General features: G+C 44.6%; 1 protein-coding gene across 2 annotated transcripts in view; it reads right to left on the bottom strand.

The window, feature by feature from the left end:
- The window catches only part of MTHFD1L (methylenetetrahydrofolate dehydrogenase (NADP+ dependent) 1 like), a 598,574-nt gene that overhangs the window by 407,649 nt on the left and 177,128 nt on the right, over positions 1-13,797 (bottom strand). For both annotated transcript variants that reach the window (XM_063917907.1, XM_063917906.1), the window contains exons 12-15: positions 7,892-8,028; positions 6,399-6,445; positions 2,306-2,413; positions 2,002-2,076 (exon numbers count right to left, since the gene is read on the bottom strand). In XM_063917907.1, coding sequence (XP_063773977.1) covers positions 2,002-2,076; positions 2,306-2,413; positions 6,399-6,445; positions 7,892-8,028 — 367 coding nt within the window. The remainder of the gene's footprint in view (positions 1-2,001; positions 2,077-2,305; positions 2,414-6,398; positions 6,446-7,891; positions 8,029-13,797) is intronic.

Raw genomic sequence — 13,797 nt, 5'->3', positions numbered from 1 at the left:
ACACTCAAAGATATGAACGTTATCTCGTTCAATAATGAACGAGATCGTTCATATCTTTGAGGATTGTCGACCAGTGTGTAGAGCCTATAACAGTGCAGGTTTTAGTGATATCCAGGCTGCAGCACAGATGGTTAAATCAAAATAACTGAGCTACTAATTAAGTCACCTGTGCTGAAGAATGGATATCACTAAAACCAGGTCTGTTAGTGTGCCTTGAGGACCATGGTTGGGAATGCCTGATCTACAGTATCTTGTACTACAATTATAAATATTATAAAGTGGATGTACAAAAGTGTTTATAACTCTCTGTGCTAAGAAAGTCTAAAAACATATACACAGCACTGTTAAGAGGCTAACATTAGAGGCTGCTTCCAATTTTGAAGTAAAATGTACTAGTCACGTACTCCTATTGCGAGCATCTTGGGTGTACAAGGATCTAATGAAATCACCTAGTTATGTTGCCCGTGTGTAAGCAATGGATGCCCTTTAGTAGTCAGGCGAATGCGGGTACACACAGGTTAATGATACAGCAGCAATAAAGTAACCACTATTTTTATGGGCACACAACAAAACTATTTTTGTCTGCAGCATTCAGTGATAGTTTTTTGTCAGCTGATTGGAACAGAAATTAACTAATCCCACAGTGTCTTCATTCAGTAAAGCCTTAAATATTTTATTCATATCATAGGTGTGGTGTATTATGACAACATTCAGAAGGCAAACAGCATAATGCTGCCATGGCCGGAATGTCAGCATTTAACATTTTGACACCCACTTGTTGACATTGAGGGAATGTCAACAATCAAATTATACATATAAACGTTACTCTAGACCAGTGGTTCTTAAACTTGGTCCTCAGGACCCCAGACAGGTCACGTTTTCCAGGTCACCTAGCAGGTGCACAGGTGTACTCATTACTCACTGACACATTTTATAAGAGCCACAGGTGGAGCTAATTATTTCACATGTGAAGCAGTGAGATGATCTGAATAATATGAACTGTTTGGGGTCCTGAGGACAGAGTTTGAGAACCTATGCCCTAATCCTAACCACACCCTAACCTAACACAAAAATCCTAAATCAACACTGGCTGCGCACATTCACAATGTCACCATTACGTCAGTACCTACACTGTGAATGTCAACATGCTGTATATAGGCATTCAGTCCAAGTCAACATGCTGTCGACATTCTGACTACATTCTGAGTATTTAAACTGTTGTTGCAGAATACATCAAATCTATATTACACATTCATAAATAATAATAAGCAGCAGGGTGGCAGAACCCACGGGGTTGCAGTTGTGGGGAGTATGGAGTAGATGATAGTAAGGGAAGGCAAAGCACATGAGGGGAGAGCGCCCTGTTCGTGAGAGCTTACAGTCTAAAGTGGAGTGGCAGATAGACAAGGGTGATACAAATGGGGTAGAGAGGGAACAGAGGGTTAGGATAAGAGATGGCTGGGTTTGATGAAGAAATGGCTCTTGAGAGCCCGTTTGAAGTTTTGTAGAGAGGTGGCAAGTCTAATAGGGAGAGAATTGCAGAGGTAGGGAGCAGCACGGGCAACGTCTTGGAGGTGTGAGTGGTGAGAAAATAATCAGTTGGCAGGAGAGGGAGCATTGGCAGAGGGCTTTCTAAGTAGTGCGAGAAGCTTGAATTGGGCCCTGAAGGGGAAGGAGAGGCAGTGTACTTAACAGTGTCCTCATACAACTAACCTCAATACACCATGTGATGCGAGATGCCTGGCACATGCGAGCCACCAGGTCCTATGCAACTCTGCAAGTGCCAGCCATCTGTTTTGCATCTTTCTGCCCAAAAATGTGTCTTCGTCGCAATAGTGCAACCTAAGCAACTCTTCTGTGACAGGCAGGTCAGAGTACATGTTGGAAACGTATCCCAGAAAACTCAGACATCAAAAACATAGCACACTTCAATAAAACAATAATGAATGATTTGTTTTGTGATGCACTATTTGAGCTATACTTTCGTTTGATCTAACTCACCTTTAAACGAGCAATCTGAATTGGAGAAAAGTTTCTCACTCCATTAATGGAAGGCACAAGACGGTTATATAAAGCCTGAAAAATAGATAAAAAGAACTTATATTTAAACGCGCCTACTCCGCCCACTCTAGCTAATTTTTAAAATATGAAACTTTGACAAAGTAAAAATGATGCAAATTCAGAAAAAAGATGAAAAGTTTTATCCACTAAGCCATAAAGATGAGACATGATGGCAAATGTGAAACACCAGGAATATACTGTACAGCAACAGCTGGAGTGACCCCCTCCAGAATGTAATAATCACCTTGTCCGACTGAGTGTTCTCATGCAGGATCCTAGCATCGATGGCAGCTGCCAGCAAATTATTGGCTGCTGTGATTGCATGGATGTCACCAGTTAAGTGCAAGTTAAACTGCAAAACAGAAGGAAAATGTTAGTACACCTACAGTAGCCGTTATGTAGTTCATATTAACATTTTTGTCGATATTTCTGGTTTTGCGATGTTAAGTTGTACATTCTCTTGATCTAAATCATGGTTAGGTCCTGGGAGGGCTGAAGGGTCATATGTAGAGGTCGCAATAAAAGGAAATATTTTTCAATGTGTAAAATGCACAGAACATGCTATAGCTACATCCATCTCCATCAAAAACATAATCTCCACTCTAACCCCCTGAAGCAATACACCACCCCACCACCTCCACCCCAAAGGTCAACCGTTCCCCACCCAACTTCTGACCATCATTCAGGCACAGGAGTGTTCCCAGCAGGTGGCTATCAGGTTCCTCCTCTCATTGGATGCAGAAAAAGCTTTTGATTAAGTAACTTGGGATCACCTGTTTGAGACACTCGGGAGGTTTGGCATTTCTGGCACCTGTGTGCATCTCCTCCTCACCCTGTACTCTATACAGATGACTCAAATCTAATCCCTCTTCCTCACCAGGGTTTCTGCAGCATTACCCTCATATTGCATACTTCTTCACGACAGCTCGTACAAAACTAAAATACCTAGAGATATCCCATCTATGCTATTTATACTATACACAATTAATAAAACCCATATTCATCTGACCCGCTGGATGGGCCTGGGACAGATTACAGTTAGTAAGAGCATAATAATTCCCAAACGTTCCCATATCCTCTACATCAGGCATGTCAAACACAAATTCCCTACTGGGTCGAATAATCAAGGTGTAAGGGCCCCATACACTACAACGATATGTCTGAGGCTGAAGTCGGATGTTATTTCCCTTGAACTCCCCAGGGACCTTCCCGGGAGTGATTCCATTCGATTTGGCACTTTTGTGCTATTTTTGCATAAGATATATCGCATGCGATTGATGAAGCTGCTATACATCGCATGCAATATATCGTATGGCATACAATTGTACCATGAGATATATCTGATGGGCTGGATAGAGTGCTACAGGGGCTGGGAGTGTCCTGAGAATGCCAGTCAGACTTCCCTGTGATACATCACATGCAATATATCACATGCACAAAAAACACACTTCTTCCATCCGACTGCATCCAATTCCGATATATCATTAGTGCAGCACCAACGACCTAGGGGATCCTATTCGACAGCCACGGGGACGCGCATCAGATTGGATACAATATAAAACACATCCGATTATACAATATATCAGTTGGATATATCGGAATTGTATGAAATCGTGTAAAATCGTCCTCGTGTATGGGGCCCTTAAGTCTTGTGTGGGCCGCAAGAAAAAGAAACAGTCTTATATGCAATTTTCAAAGTTTTTTTTTTTTTAAACTAACAATAAAGTATAATCAAAGAGATGTCAAGTATCATGAAGAAAACATTTACTTTAATGCAGTGTTGCAAGTAGGAGACATTTCTTAGTGGTACTGTGTGTGCGTGCCCAAAAATTGGGTATGTGATACACACATGGGCGCCAGATACACATATGCCCCCAATAATGCCAGATACACATATGCCCCCAATAGTGCCAGATATACATATGCCCCCAATAGTGCCAGATATACATATGCCCCCAATAGTGCCAGATATACATATGCCCCCAATAGTGCCAGATATACATATGCCCCCAATAGTGCCCGATATACATATGCCCCCAATAGTGCCAGATATACATATGCCCCCAATAGTGCCAGATATACATATGCCCCCAATAGTGCCAGATATACATATGCCCCCAATAGTGCCTCCAATAGTGCCAGATATACATATGCCCACTGTGCCAGAAAACATATGACCACACTGTGCCAGATATACATATGTCCCCAATGTGCCAGAAAACATATGCCCACTATGCCACATATACATATGCTCACTATGCCAGATCTACATATGCCCACACTGTGCCAGAAAACATATGACCACATTGTGCCAGATATACATATGCACCCAATGTGCTCTCCGCCGCTGCTGCCTGCTGCCGGGGATGTCCTGCCTGGCTGTGTGTGAGGGCAGGAGAACGCAGCACGTGCCTCTCCTGCTCCTCAGTCCCGTCTCCGGCGGCGGCACGGGAATCTTAAGTCAGGCGCCGGTTCGTGAGCCAGTCAGAGCGGGCCGCAAAAGGAAGCGGAGGGGGCGAGTTTGACACCCCTGATCTACATGCTGCCCATTAGCAATAGTAGACAGAATTCACTTAAACACGCCCAGCTATTCTCCGCCTTTATTTGGAATCAGAAGAGAAAACCCAGAATGAATAGAATAAAGGCTCCAAAGGAGAAGAGGGGGCGGGGAGAGGGAACGCTGGATGTCCAACATTTCGGACTGCTTGCATAACACTGATTATGACTGCATGAGAGAGGGATAGGTATTTGGGGCAGATGCGGTAATATCACCAGCGCTCGGGATCCCGGCAGTCACCATGCTGACGCCGGGATCCAGAGTGCTCAAATTGCCAGCAGTCGGAATGCTGACCCACAGCCTCTACTCTCACTCGTGGGGGTCCACGACACCCAGAGTGGGAACAGAACCTGAGCCCGAAAAGGGCTTTGTTGTGCTCGGGGTCGGAATGCTGACCTCCGGGATCCCAAACGCCGGTTTCTTAATCCCAACCCATTTGGGGAGTATGTAGGAGAGCTGCTGTGGCATATTGATGGAATAGTTCCTCCTCCAATTCCAAGTCAGTAAAATAAATTATTTTACTAACCCGGGATTGGAGGAGGAACCAAGTCAGACACTACATTAACTTTCTTCAAGTTGCATCTGTTCTAAACATAAGCACACTATGTGAATTGCTAGGTTTTGCCCCACATTCACAAATTGTAATAATGCTAAATATACATGTGTGTCCTAATACATGATTGCTACAGTCGTGCCAAATAGCACCAAGTCCCGTGAGACTCTGCAAGCATCGGGCGTCTTTTTTGGCAAAAATGCATCTTAGTCGCAACGTGATACTACTAGGACACTCCAGAAGACTGACGTTGAACTTGATATAAACTTGTATATCAGTGTGCGAACGAGTTTCTGAATCTGTATAAAAAGTGCTACAATGTAGCAGTCACAGCTTTTATGCATTTCAATTTCCATTGTGCTCTGTATATATGTATCGTGTTGTTCCCCAGTGTATTTTCATTCCCTATTGTACTTCTCATCACAGCACAGGTCGCAGCACCCATAGGTAACTTACCTAAGGCAGTCTTCTTGCTTTCTGTCCTTGCCAGAGCTGCTCTGACAGGCGGCAGCAGCATTACCATAGTAACCTTGCTGGGGGCAGAGTGCAGGGAAGCAGTCAGATGTAGCAGGGGAGCCGGGACCCAAGCAACTCTTGATTCAGCCAGGCTGGAGAAAGTGCATTTAGGGGCCTCGGGAGACCTCATTATGACTGACACACGGCTAATGTCACACATGTCAGCTTGGAGGAGACACTATGTAACGCCCATACTTAATATCCCGCTGGTCAGACCACACGAAATGACTAATCAGATGTCCAGCCTGCCCAGATGCCCCTAGCCATTTGCCTATACTGCCATTGCCTAAGGCCGGTTCTTATTAGGTGTGAGTCTATGATTTCAGTTTGCTATATATGTACCTCTATCAATCTCTATCAACTCCCATGTGCGTTTGCCCCCTCCATGTGTGTCTTTGTCTGCACTTCCCATCTGTGCTTTTGCTTGGGGGCCCTGCACGTTTACTTTGTACAAATACTGATTGAGGTCCTGTATACAACTTATCTTTATACGCTGTTCAATCACCCAAAAATACAAATGTTCAAAATAAACAAATGTATTATTAAATTTTCATTTTAGTGCTGGGGGAACCTATTGTATAAACTATTATTTCAAAACTGTGTGACCCTAGGAGAATAAATAATTGCCAGTCCCATTTCTACATGGACACACTGCATGACATTTGAACATGCTGCTTTAGAAATAGTTGAAACCTATTTTGTTTTGAATACCTCTTCCATCGGTATAACTTGAGCATAGCCCCCTCCAGCTGCTCCACCTATAAAATATAGATAAATGATGTTAACATACAGGGTGCAATCTATTTCCATTCTAACAATTAAAACAAGCAGAATAGACATTACAGATCATGAACCTTTATTGAAAATGCTTTGGTGACTCAGCCTGGCCTGTTTTTAACGGATACAACCATACTGACAAGGCAGCAGCACCCTTGTTACTCCTTCTAAAAGCTTAAAAACACGTTTACAATAACCCCGACCAGTATGCGTGTGTGTGTGCTTCAGTCTGCCAGACACCTAAGCCTGTTAACAAATTGATCCTACATATTGCTAGTGCTGCTTGATATCAATTAGCCAACGCCTGGAAACAGCGTGCTCCTCCAACACGTCAAGAGCTGAGCAACAGGGTTTGGTTTATATTTAAAATGGAATACCGACCTTCAGAACAACATAGTGGTCCAGTTCCATGCAGTCTGGTCCCTTTGGTATACTATCCAACACACAACCTGGATTGTTATGATTGTGATCTCCTCTGATCTACTTTCCTCTTTTTTATGATGCACTCTCCTCAGTCTGCTATATCACTAAAATCTTCTTCATTTATAGGTCTTTCTTTTCTATCACTATGGTCCTGACCACTACAATCTAGTGGCCAATTTCCTCTTCCCTGTCCCATTTCTCCTACCCCCATCCCTTTTGTTTTCTCTGCTCCTTTGCGGATATGTCCTAACCACTTATCGCTCAGTGGGCAGGATTCATCATTGCTATAAATGTGGCCAAACTGGGCCGCTTACTGCATATGCACTAAGCTCCGGAATGGAATAAATTCTGAAGCTCGGATGCAGTGGATAATGCTATCTTCAGATGGCATTACCCAATAGAAACCTATGGGCTTCTATTGCATTGGCCCCCGAAAAGGATCCAATCAGATCCCACCCAGCATCCCCTGCGGCACTTGAGTTACTCGATGCATGCACAGGCAGACTCCTGGTCCAAAACCCAGAAGTCCCCACACCGCAAAGTACAGCTCTAATCGGAAGAGCTGTCCTTTGTGGAAATATTCATGCATACAGCATTAGTATATGCATGCAATGAGTGGCAGAATGCATCCCGTCCAGTACCCCCTAAGTACAACTGGCAGCTTGTATTATCTGCCCTTGACCTTCATCTTCTACAGCTTATACCCGCTGCCATTTTATATCAGCTTCATACCATAGGCTCCTGTGTGAGTTATTCAGCCCTTTTCCATTCGTCTATTTCCACAGCATAAATTCCCAACAGATTTGGTCAGATATCCCCCTCTTTTCAATGTATAGGTCATTATATGTATCCATATTATACAGTATTTGGTTTTTGACAAATATACTGCGAAGACATGATCTCTATTGTATTATCTTTATTTCCATTGTAACCATTTTAAAAAAATTACTTACATTAAAAAAAAAAAAAAAAAAATCAAAAAGAAAATAATTTCATACGTTTACCTTTGACTCCGAAAGTGGGACCTTGTGAAGGCTGTCTTAGACATGCAAAAGAATTGGTATTTTTATGTGCGGTCAGGGCTTGTACCAGCCCAATGGTAACAGTGCTTTTTCCTTCCCCAAGTGGTGTTGGCGTTATCCTAAGTGAGAGGGTAAAACATCATGCAATTAAACTTTTGGACACTCAAACTTAAAACTGAACATAGTTTCAACTAGAACAGTAAATTGGAAAATAAAAGGTCAGCCTTGCTACTTTTGTGACTTAGGCTGCTGTAAAGCTGGACCTGGTCAAACAGAACACGTGACTTGCATTTAAACTATTCAGCGTGATACAAGAGAATCTAATCAACTATTTTGGCAGGAGATCTAAGAACTAAAACTAACAAACAAAGAGGTGGATTTTCGTATAATCATGAAGTCAAAACTGCGTTTTTGAAACAAACTATCTGTCATAATGACAATGGCAGACAGTCCAAATTCGGTGACCTGGGAAGTCTGAGGGCATCTCTGGGCTCGGATATGAGGAAATCACAATTCTTTGTTCTCTAGATCACTATAAAGTACTGACACTGTAGATAGAATCCAGGCAGCTATGCCAGATCATTTAGCAACTATTCTACTAAACAGAATTACACATTAGCAAGTGTTTGAAGAAGTGAAAGCTCGTCTGGGTTGTCTTACAAATCTAGACAATAAGGACAAGATTTTCAAAATAAAAAATTCTAAATATGATCGAGGAAGACTAAAGCTATCCATAGAGTGTTCGATAATTGTGCAAACAAGACAACCATATAACTGGTTTGAAGTACATGGGGTCAGGGGGGGGAGGCGGCGCGACACTTAACACAGGAGAGCCTGAGGGGTAAGGGGGTGTATATTACATTGTGCATGCCTCCCAGTAGGACTCATTCCATGAGGGACAAAATGCTTTCTACCTGGACTTCCCTCTTAATATAGGATTGGCGTCACCTGTGTTTAATTATTTAATTGATATGAAAGGTATTTTGCCACAGGTGATTGCAATCCTAAAATAGGGAAGTCCAGGTAGAGAAAAAGCATTTTGTCTCCCTTGTAAAGGGTCATGTTGGGAAGTATGGATGGTGTATATTACATTAAACCAAGTGAGAGTGTGTGTGTGTGTGTGTGTGTGAGAGTGAGAGTGTGTGTGTGTGTGTGTGTGTGTGTGTGTGTGTGAGAGTGTGTGTGAGTGTGAGTGTGAGTGTGTGTGTGTGTGTGTGTGTGTGTGTGTGTGTGTGTGTGTGTGTGTGTGTAGACCTGCTATGCTCTCATTAGATGACATGTTACACAGGACACAGACACCCAGGCAGGAAGGAGGAGAAACTGGGATCCCTGGGTCAATATCAGCTCTCTCCCCCCTCCTACCTCTCCTCTCGTCAGGAAGCTCTGTTGGTAGCTCATGAAATCAATACCCCTGTGTCTCTGCCTGCCCTGAACACTGTCCTGCTCACATTCTGGCTGCTAGGTTCTGCTGCTGCACAAGAAGGAGAGCTGAGTGTTGTCAGTGTGCACCAGCCAGGGGGCCCGGGGTACAGTATTTCCAGCAAAAAAGTTAGCAATTGGGGAAAACCATGCTGCACTGAAGGTGGGGCAGATGTAACATGTGCAGAGATTTAGACTTGGGTGAGTAATGTTGTTTCTGTGCGGGGCTGCTTAATTTCTATACTGCAGTCTAGATTTCAGTTTGAACACACCCCACCTAAATCTAAATCTCTCTGCACATATTATATCTGTCTCCCTGCAGTGCACATGGTTTTGCCCAATTGCTAACTTTTTTGCTTTGCTAACAAACCAGAATAAGGCCCATTGTACGGTTAGCAATTTTATTCTTTGCTGTTTATCTGATGCAAAGGGTTGGGCTGCATGAATGGGAGGTTTGGGGGAGGGCAAGGTTTACGCTACTTACTAAAATGAGTCAGGATTTTGACAGTCGAGATGTTGCTGTCTGTATTTTGACTGCCGACATCCTGACCGTCGGGATCCCATACCCAACCAGTCCACTGAACGTTACTTCTCATGAACACACCAAATAACGACATTGACCTGAAACTAAGCGAATGCTTCTCAGAAAGTACTGTATGTGTGGTCATCATTTTAATAACATTTTAAACCTACCGGTAAATCTTTTTCTCGTAGTCCGTAGGAGGATGCTGGGGACTCCGTAAGGACCATGGGGATAGACGGGCTCCGCAGGAGACATGGGCACTTTAAGAAAGACTTTAGGTCTGGGTGTGCACTGGCTCCTCCCTCTATGCCCCTCTCCTCCAGACCTCAGTTAGAGAAACCTTGTTGGCTGCATATAGGACAAACAGTGCTTCTGTTTTCCTGACTCTAGCCGTTCTGGCCACATACATTTTCAAAGCCCTGACTAAATCAAGGGACTCTGACTCCTCCAAATCTTGTGTAGCCACAGGCACCACAATAGGTTGGTTCATATGAAAAGATGACACCACCTTAGGCAAGAATTGAGGACGGGTCCGCAATTCCACCCTATCCATATGGAAAACCAGATAGGGGCTTTTATGAGACAAAGCCACCAATTCCGACACTCGCCTAGCCGAAGCCAAGGCTAATAACATGACTACCTTCCAAGTGAGATATTTTAACTCCACCGTTTGAAGTGGTTCAAACCAGTGCGACTTGAGGAAACTCAACACCACGTTAAGGTCCCAAAGCGCCACCGGAAGTATAAAAGGAGGCTGAATAAGCAGCACTCCCTTCACAAAAGTCTTTACTTCTGGGAGAGAAGCCAATTCTTTTTGAAAGAAAATGGATAAGGCCGAAATCTGAACCTTAATAGAGCCTAATTTTAGGCCCAAATTCACTCCTGTATGTAGGAAGTGAAGGAAACGGCCCAGATGGAATTCTTCCGTAGGAGCATTCCTGGCCTCACACCAAGAAACATATTTTCGCCATATCCGGTGATAATGTTTCGCTGTCACGTCTTTCCTAGCCTTTATCAGAGTAGGAATGACCTCATCCGGAATTCTCTTTTCCGCTAGGATCCGGCGTTCAACCGCCATGCTGTCAAACGCAGCAGCAGTAAGTCTTGGAACAGACATGGCCCCTGTTGTAACAGGTCCTGTCTTAGAGGAAGAGGCCACGGATCTTCTGTGAGCATTTCCAGCAGATCCGGATACCAGGTCCTTCGTGGCCAATCTGGAACAATGAGAATTGTTCTCACTCCTCTTTTTCTTATTATTCTCAACACCTTGGGTATGAGAGGAAGAGGAGGAAACACATAGACCGACTGGAACACCCACGGTGTCACTAGGGCGTCTACTGCTACCGCCTGAGGGTCTTTTGATTTGGCGCAATACCTCTGTAGCTTTTTGTTGAGGCGGGACGCCATCATGTCTATATGGGGCAGTCCCCACTGACTTGCAATCTGTGCGAAAACTTCCCGATGAAGTCCCCACTCCCCTGGATGCAGGTCGTGTCTGCTGAGGAAGTCTGCTTCCCAGTTGTCCACTCCCGGAATGAACACTGCTGACAGTGCGCTTACATGATTTTCCGCCCAGCGAAGAATCCTGGTGGCTTCAGCCATTGCCACTCTGCTCCTTGTGCCGCCTTGGCGGTTTACATGAGCCACTGCGGTGATGTTGTCTGACTGGATCAGAACTGGTTGGTCGCGAAGTAAGTTCTCCGCTTGACGTAGGGCGTTGTATATGGGCCTCAGTTCCAGGATGTTGATGTGAAGACAAGTTTCTTGACTTGTCCAAAGTCCTTGGAAGTTTCTTCCCTGTGTGACTGCTCCCCACCCTCTGAGGCTCGCGTCCATGGTCACCAGGATCCAATCCTGAATGCCGAACCTGCGACCTTCCAAAAGGTGAGCACTCTGCAGCCACCACAGGAGAGATACCCTGGCCCTGGGGGACAGGGCGATCAGCTGATGAATTTGTAGATGTGACCCGGACCACTTGTCCAATAAGTCCCATTGGAATGTCCTTGCATGGAACCTGCCGAAGGGAATGGCTTCGTATGTTACCACCATTTTTCCCAGGACTTGAGTGCAATGATGCACAGACACTTGTTTTGGCTTCAATAGGTTCTTGACTAGAGTCATGAGTTCCTGAGCTTTTTCTATCGGAAGAAAAACCCTTTCCTGGTCTGTGTCCAGAATCATGCCCAAGAAGGTCAGACGAGTCGTAGGAACCAGCTGTGACTTCGGGATATTGAGAATCCAGCCGTGTTGCTGTAACACCTTCAATGAAAGTGACACGCTGTTCAGTAACTTCTCTCGTGATCTCGCTTTTATGAGGAGATCGTCCAAGTATGGGATAATTGAGACACCCTGCTTGCGCAGGAGCACCATTATTTCCGCCATTACCTTGGTGAAAATCCTCGGGGCCGTGGAAAGCCCAAACGGCAACGTCTGAAATTGGTAATGACAATCCTGCACAGCGAATCTCAGGAACGCCTGATGAGGAGGATAAATGGGGACATGAAGGCATGCATCCTTTATGTCCAGAGATACCATAAAATCCCCCCCTTCCAGGCTGGCGATGACCGCTCTGAGCGATTCCATCTTGAACTTGAACCGTTTTAAGTATAGGTTCAGGGATTTTAAATTCAATATGGGTCTGACCGAACCGTCCGGTTTCGGAACTACAAACAGGGTAGAGAAGGTATCCCTTCCCTCTCTGAAACAGGGGAACTTCGACCACCACTTGTTGAAGACACAATTTGTGAATAGCATTTAACACTATATCCCTTTCTAGGGGAGAAGTCGGTAGAGCAGATTTGAAAAACCGGCGAGGAGGCACCGCTTCGAATTCCAGCTTGTATCCTTGAGAAACAATTTCTATTGCCCAGGGATCCACCTGTGAGTGAACCCAGATGTGGCTGAAAAGTCGAAGACGTACCCCCACTGGGGCGGACTCCCTCAGCGGAGCCCCAGCGTCATGCGGTGGATTTTGCAGAGGCCGGGGAGGACTTCGGTTCCTGGGAACTAGCTGTGCTGTGCAGCTTTTTACCTTTGCCCTTACCTCTGGCAAGAAAGGACGATCCACGTACTCTTTTGCTTTTATTTGAACGAAAGGACTGCATTTGATAATGTGGCGCTTTCTTAGGTTGTGAGGGAACATAAGGCAAAAAATTCGATTTACCTGCCGTAGCTGTGGAGACCAGGTCCGAGAGCCCTTCCCCAAACAATTCCTCACCCTTGTAAGGTAAGACTTCCATATGTCTTTTTGAGTCGGCATCACCTGTCCACTGCCGGGTTCAGAGGACTCGTCTAGCAGAAATTGACATAGCGTTTATTCTGGAACCCAGTAAACTAATGTCTCTTTGAGCATCTCTCATATATAAGACAGCATCCTTTATATGGCCTAGGGTAAATAAAATGTATCCTTATCTAGGGTCTCAATTTCCGCTGATAAGGAATCTGTCCATGCTGCTACAGTGCTACAAACCCAGGCCGACGCAATTGCCGGTCTGAGTAATGTACCAGAATGTGTGTAAATGGATTTCAAGGTAACCTCCTGCTTGCGGTCAGCAGGATCCTTGAGGGTAGCCGTATCTTGGGATGGCAGCGCTATCTTTTTTGACAAGCATGTCAACGCTTTGTCCACCTTAGGGGAGGATTCCCACCGTATCCTGTCGGTTGGCGGGAAAGGATACGCCATAAGAATCCTTTTGGTTATCTGCAGTTTTTTGTCTGGAGATTCCCACGCTTTTTCACATAATTCGTTCAACTCATGTAAGGAGGGAAAAGTTACCTCAGGCTTCTTTCCCTTATACATGTGTACCCTCGTGTCAGGGACAGGGGGTTCCTCTGTGATATGCAACACTTCTTTTATTGCAATAGTCATATATCGAATACATTTAGCCACTTTTGGCTGTAACTTTGCATCATCGAAGTCGACACTGGAGTCCGAATCCGTGTCAGT

The sequence above is a fragment of the Pseudophryne corroboree genome, chromosome 4 (genome assembly GCF_028390025.1).
Source record: "Pseudophryne corroboree isolate aPseCor3 chromosome 4, aPseCor3.hap2, whole genome shotgun sequence".
Taxonomy (NCBI): domain Eukaryota; kingdom Metazoa; phylum Chordata; class Amphibia; order Anura; family Myobatrachidae; genus Pseudophryne; species Pseudophryne corroboree.
This window is presented reverse-complemented; position numbering and strand designations above follow the sequence as displayed.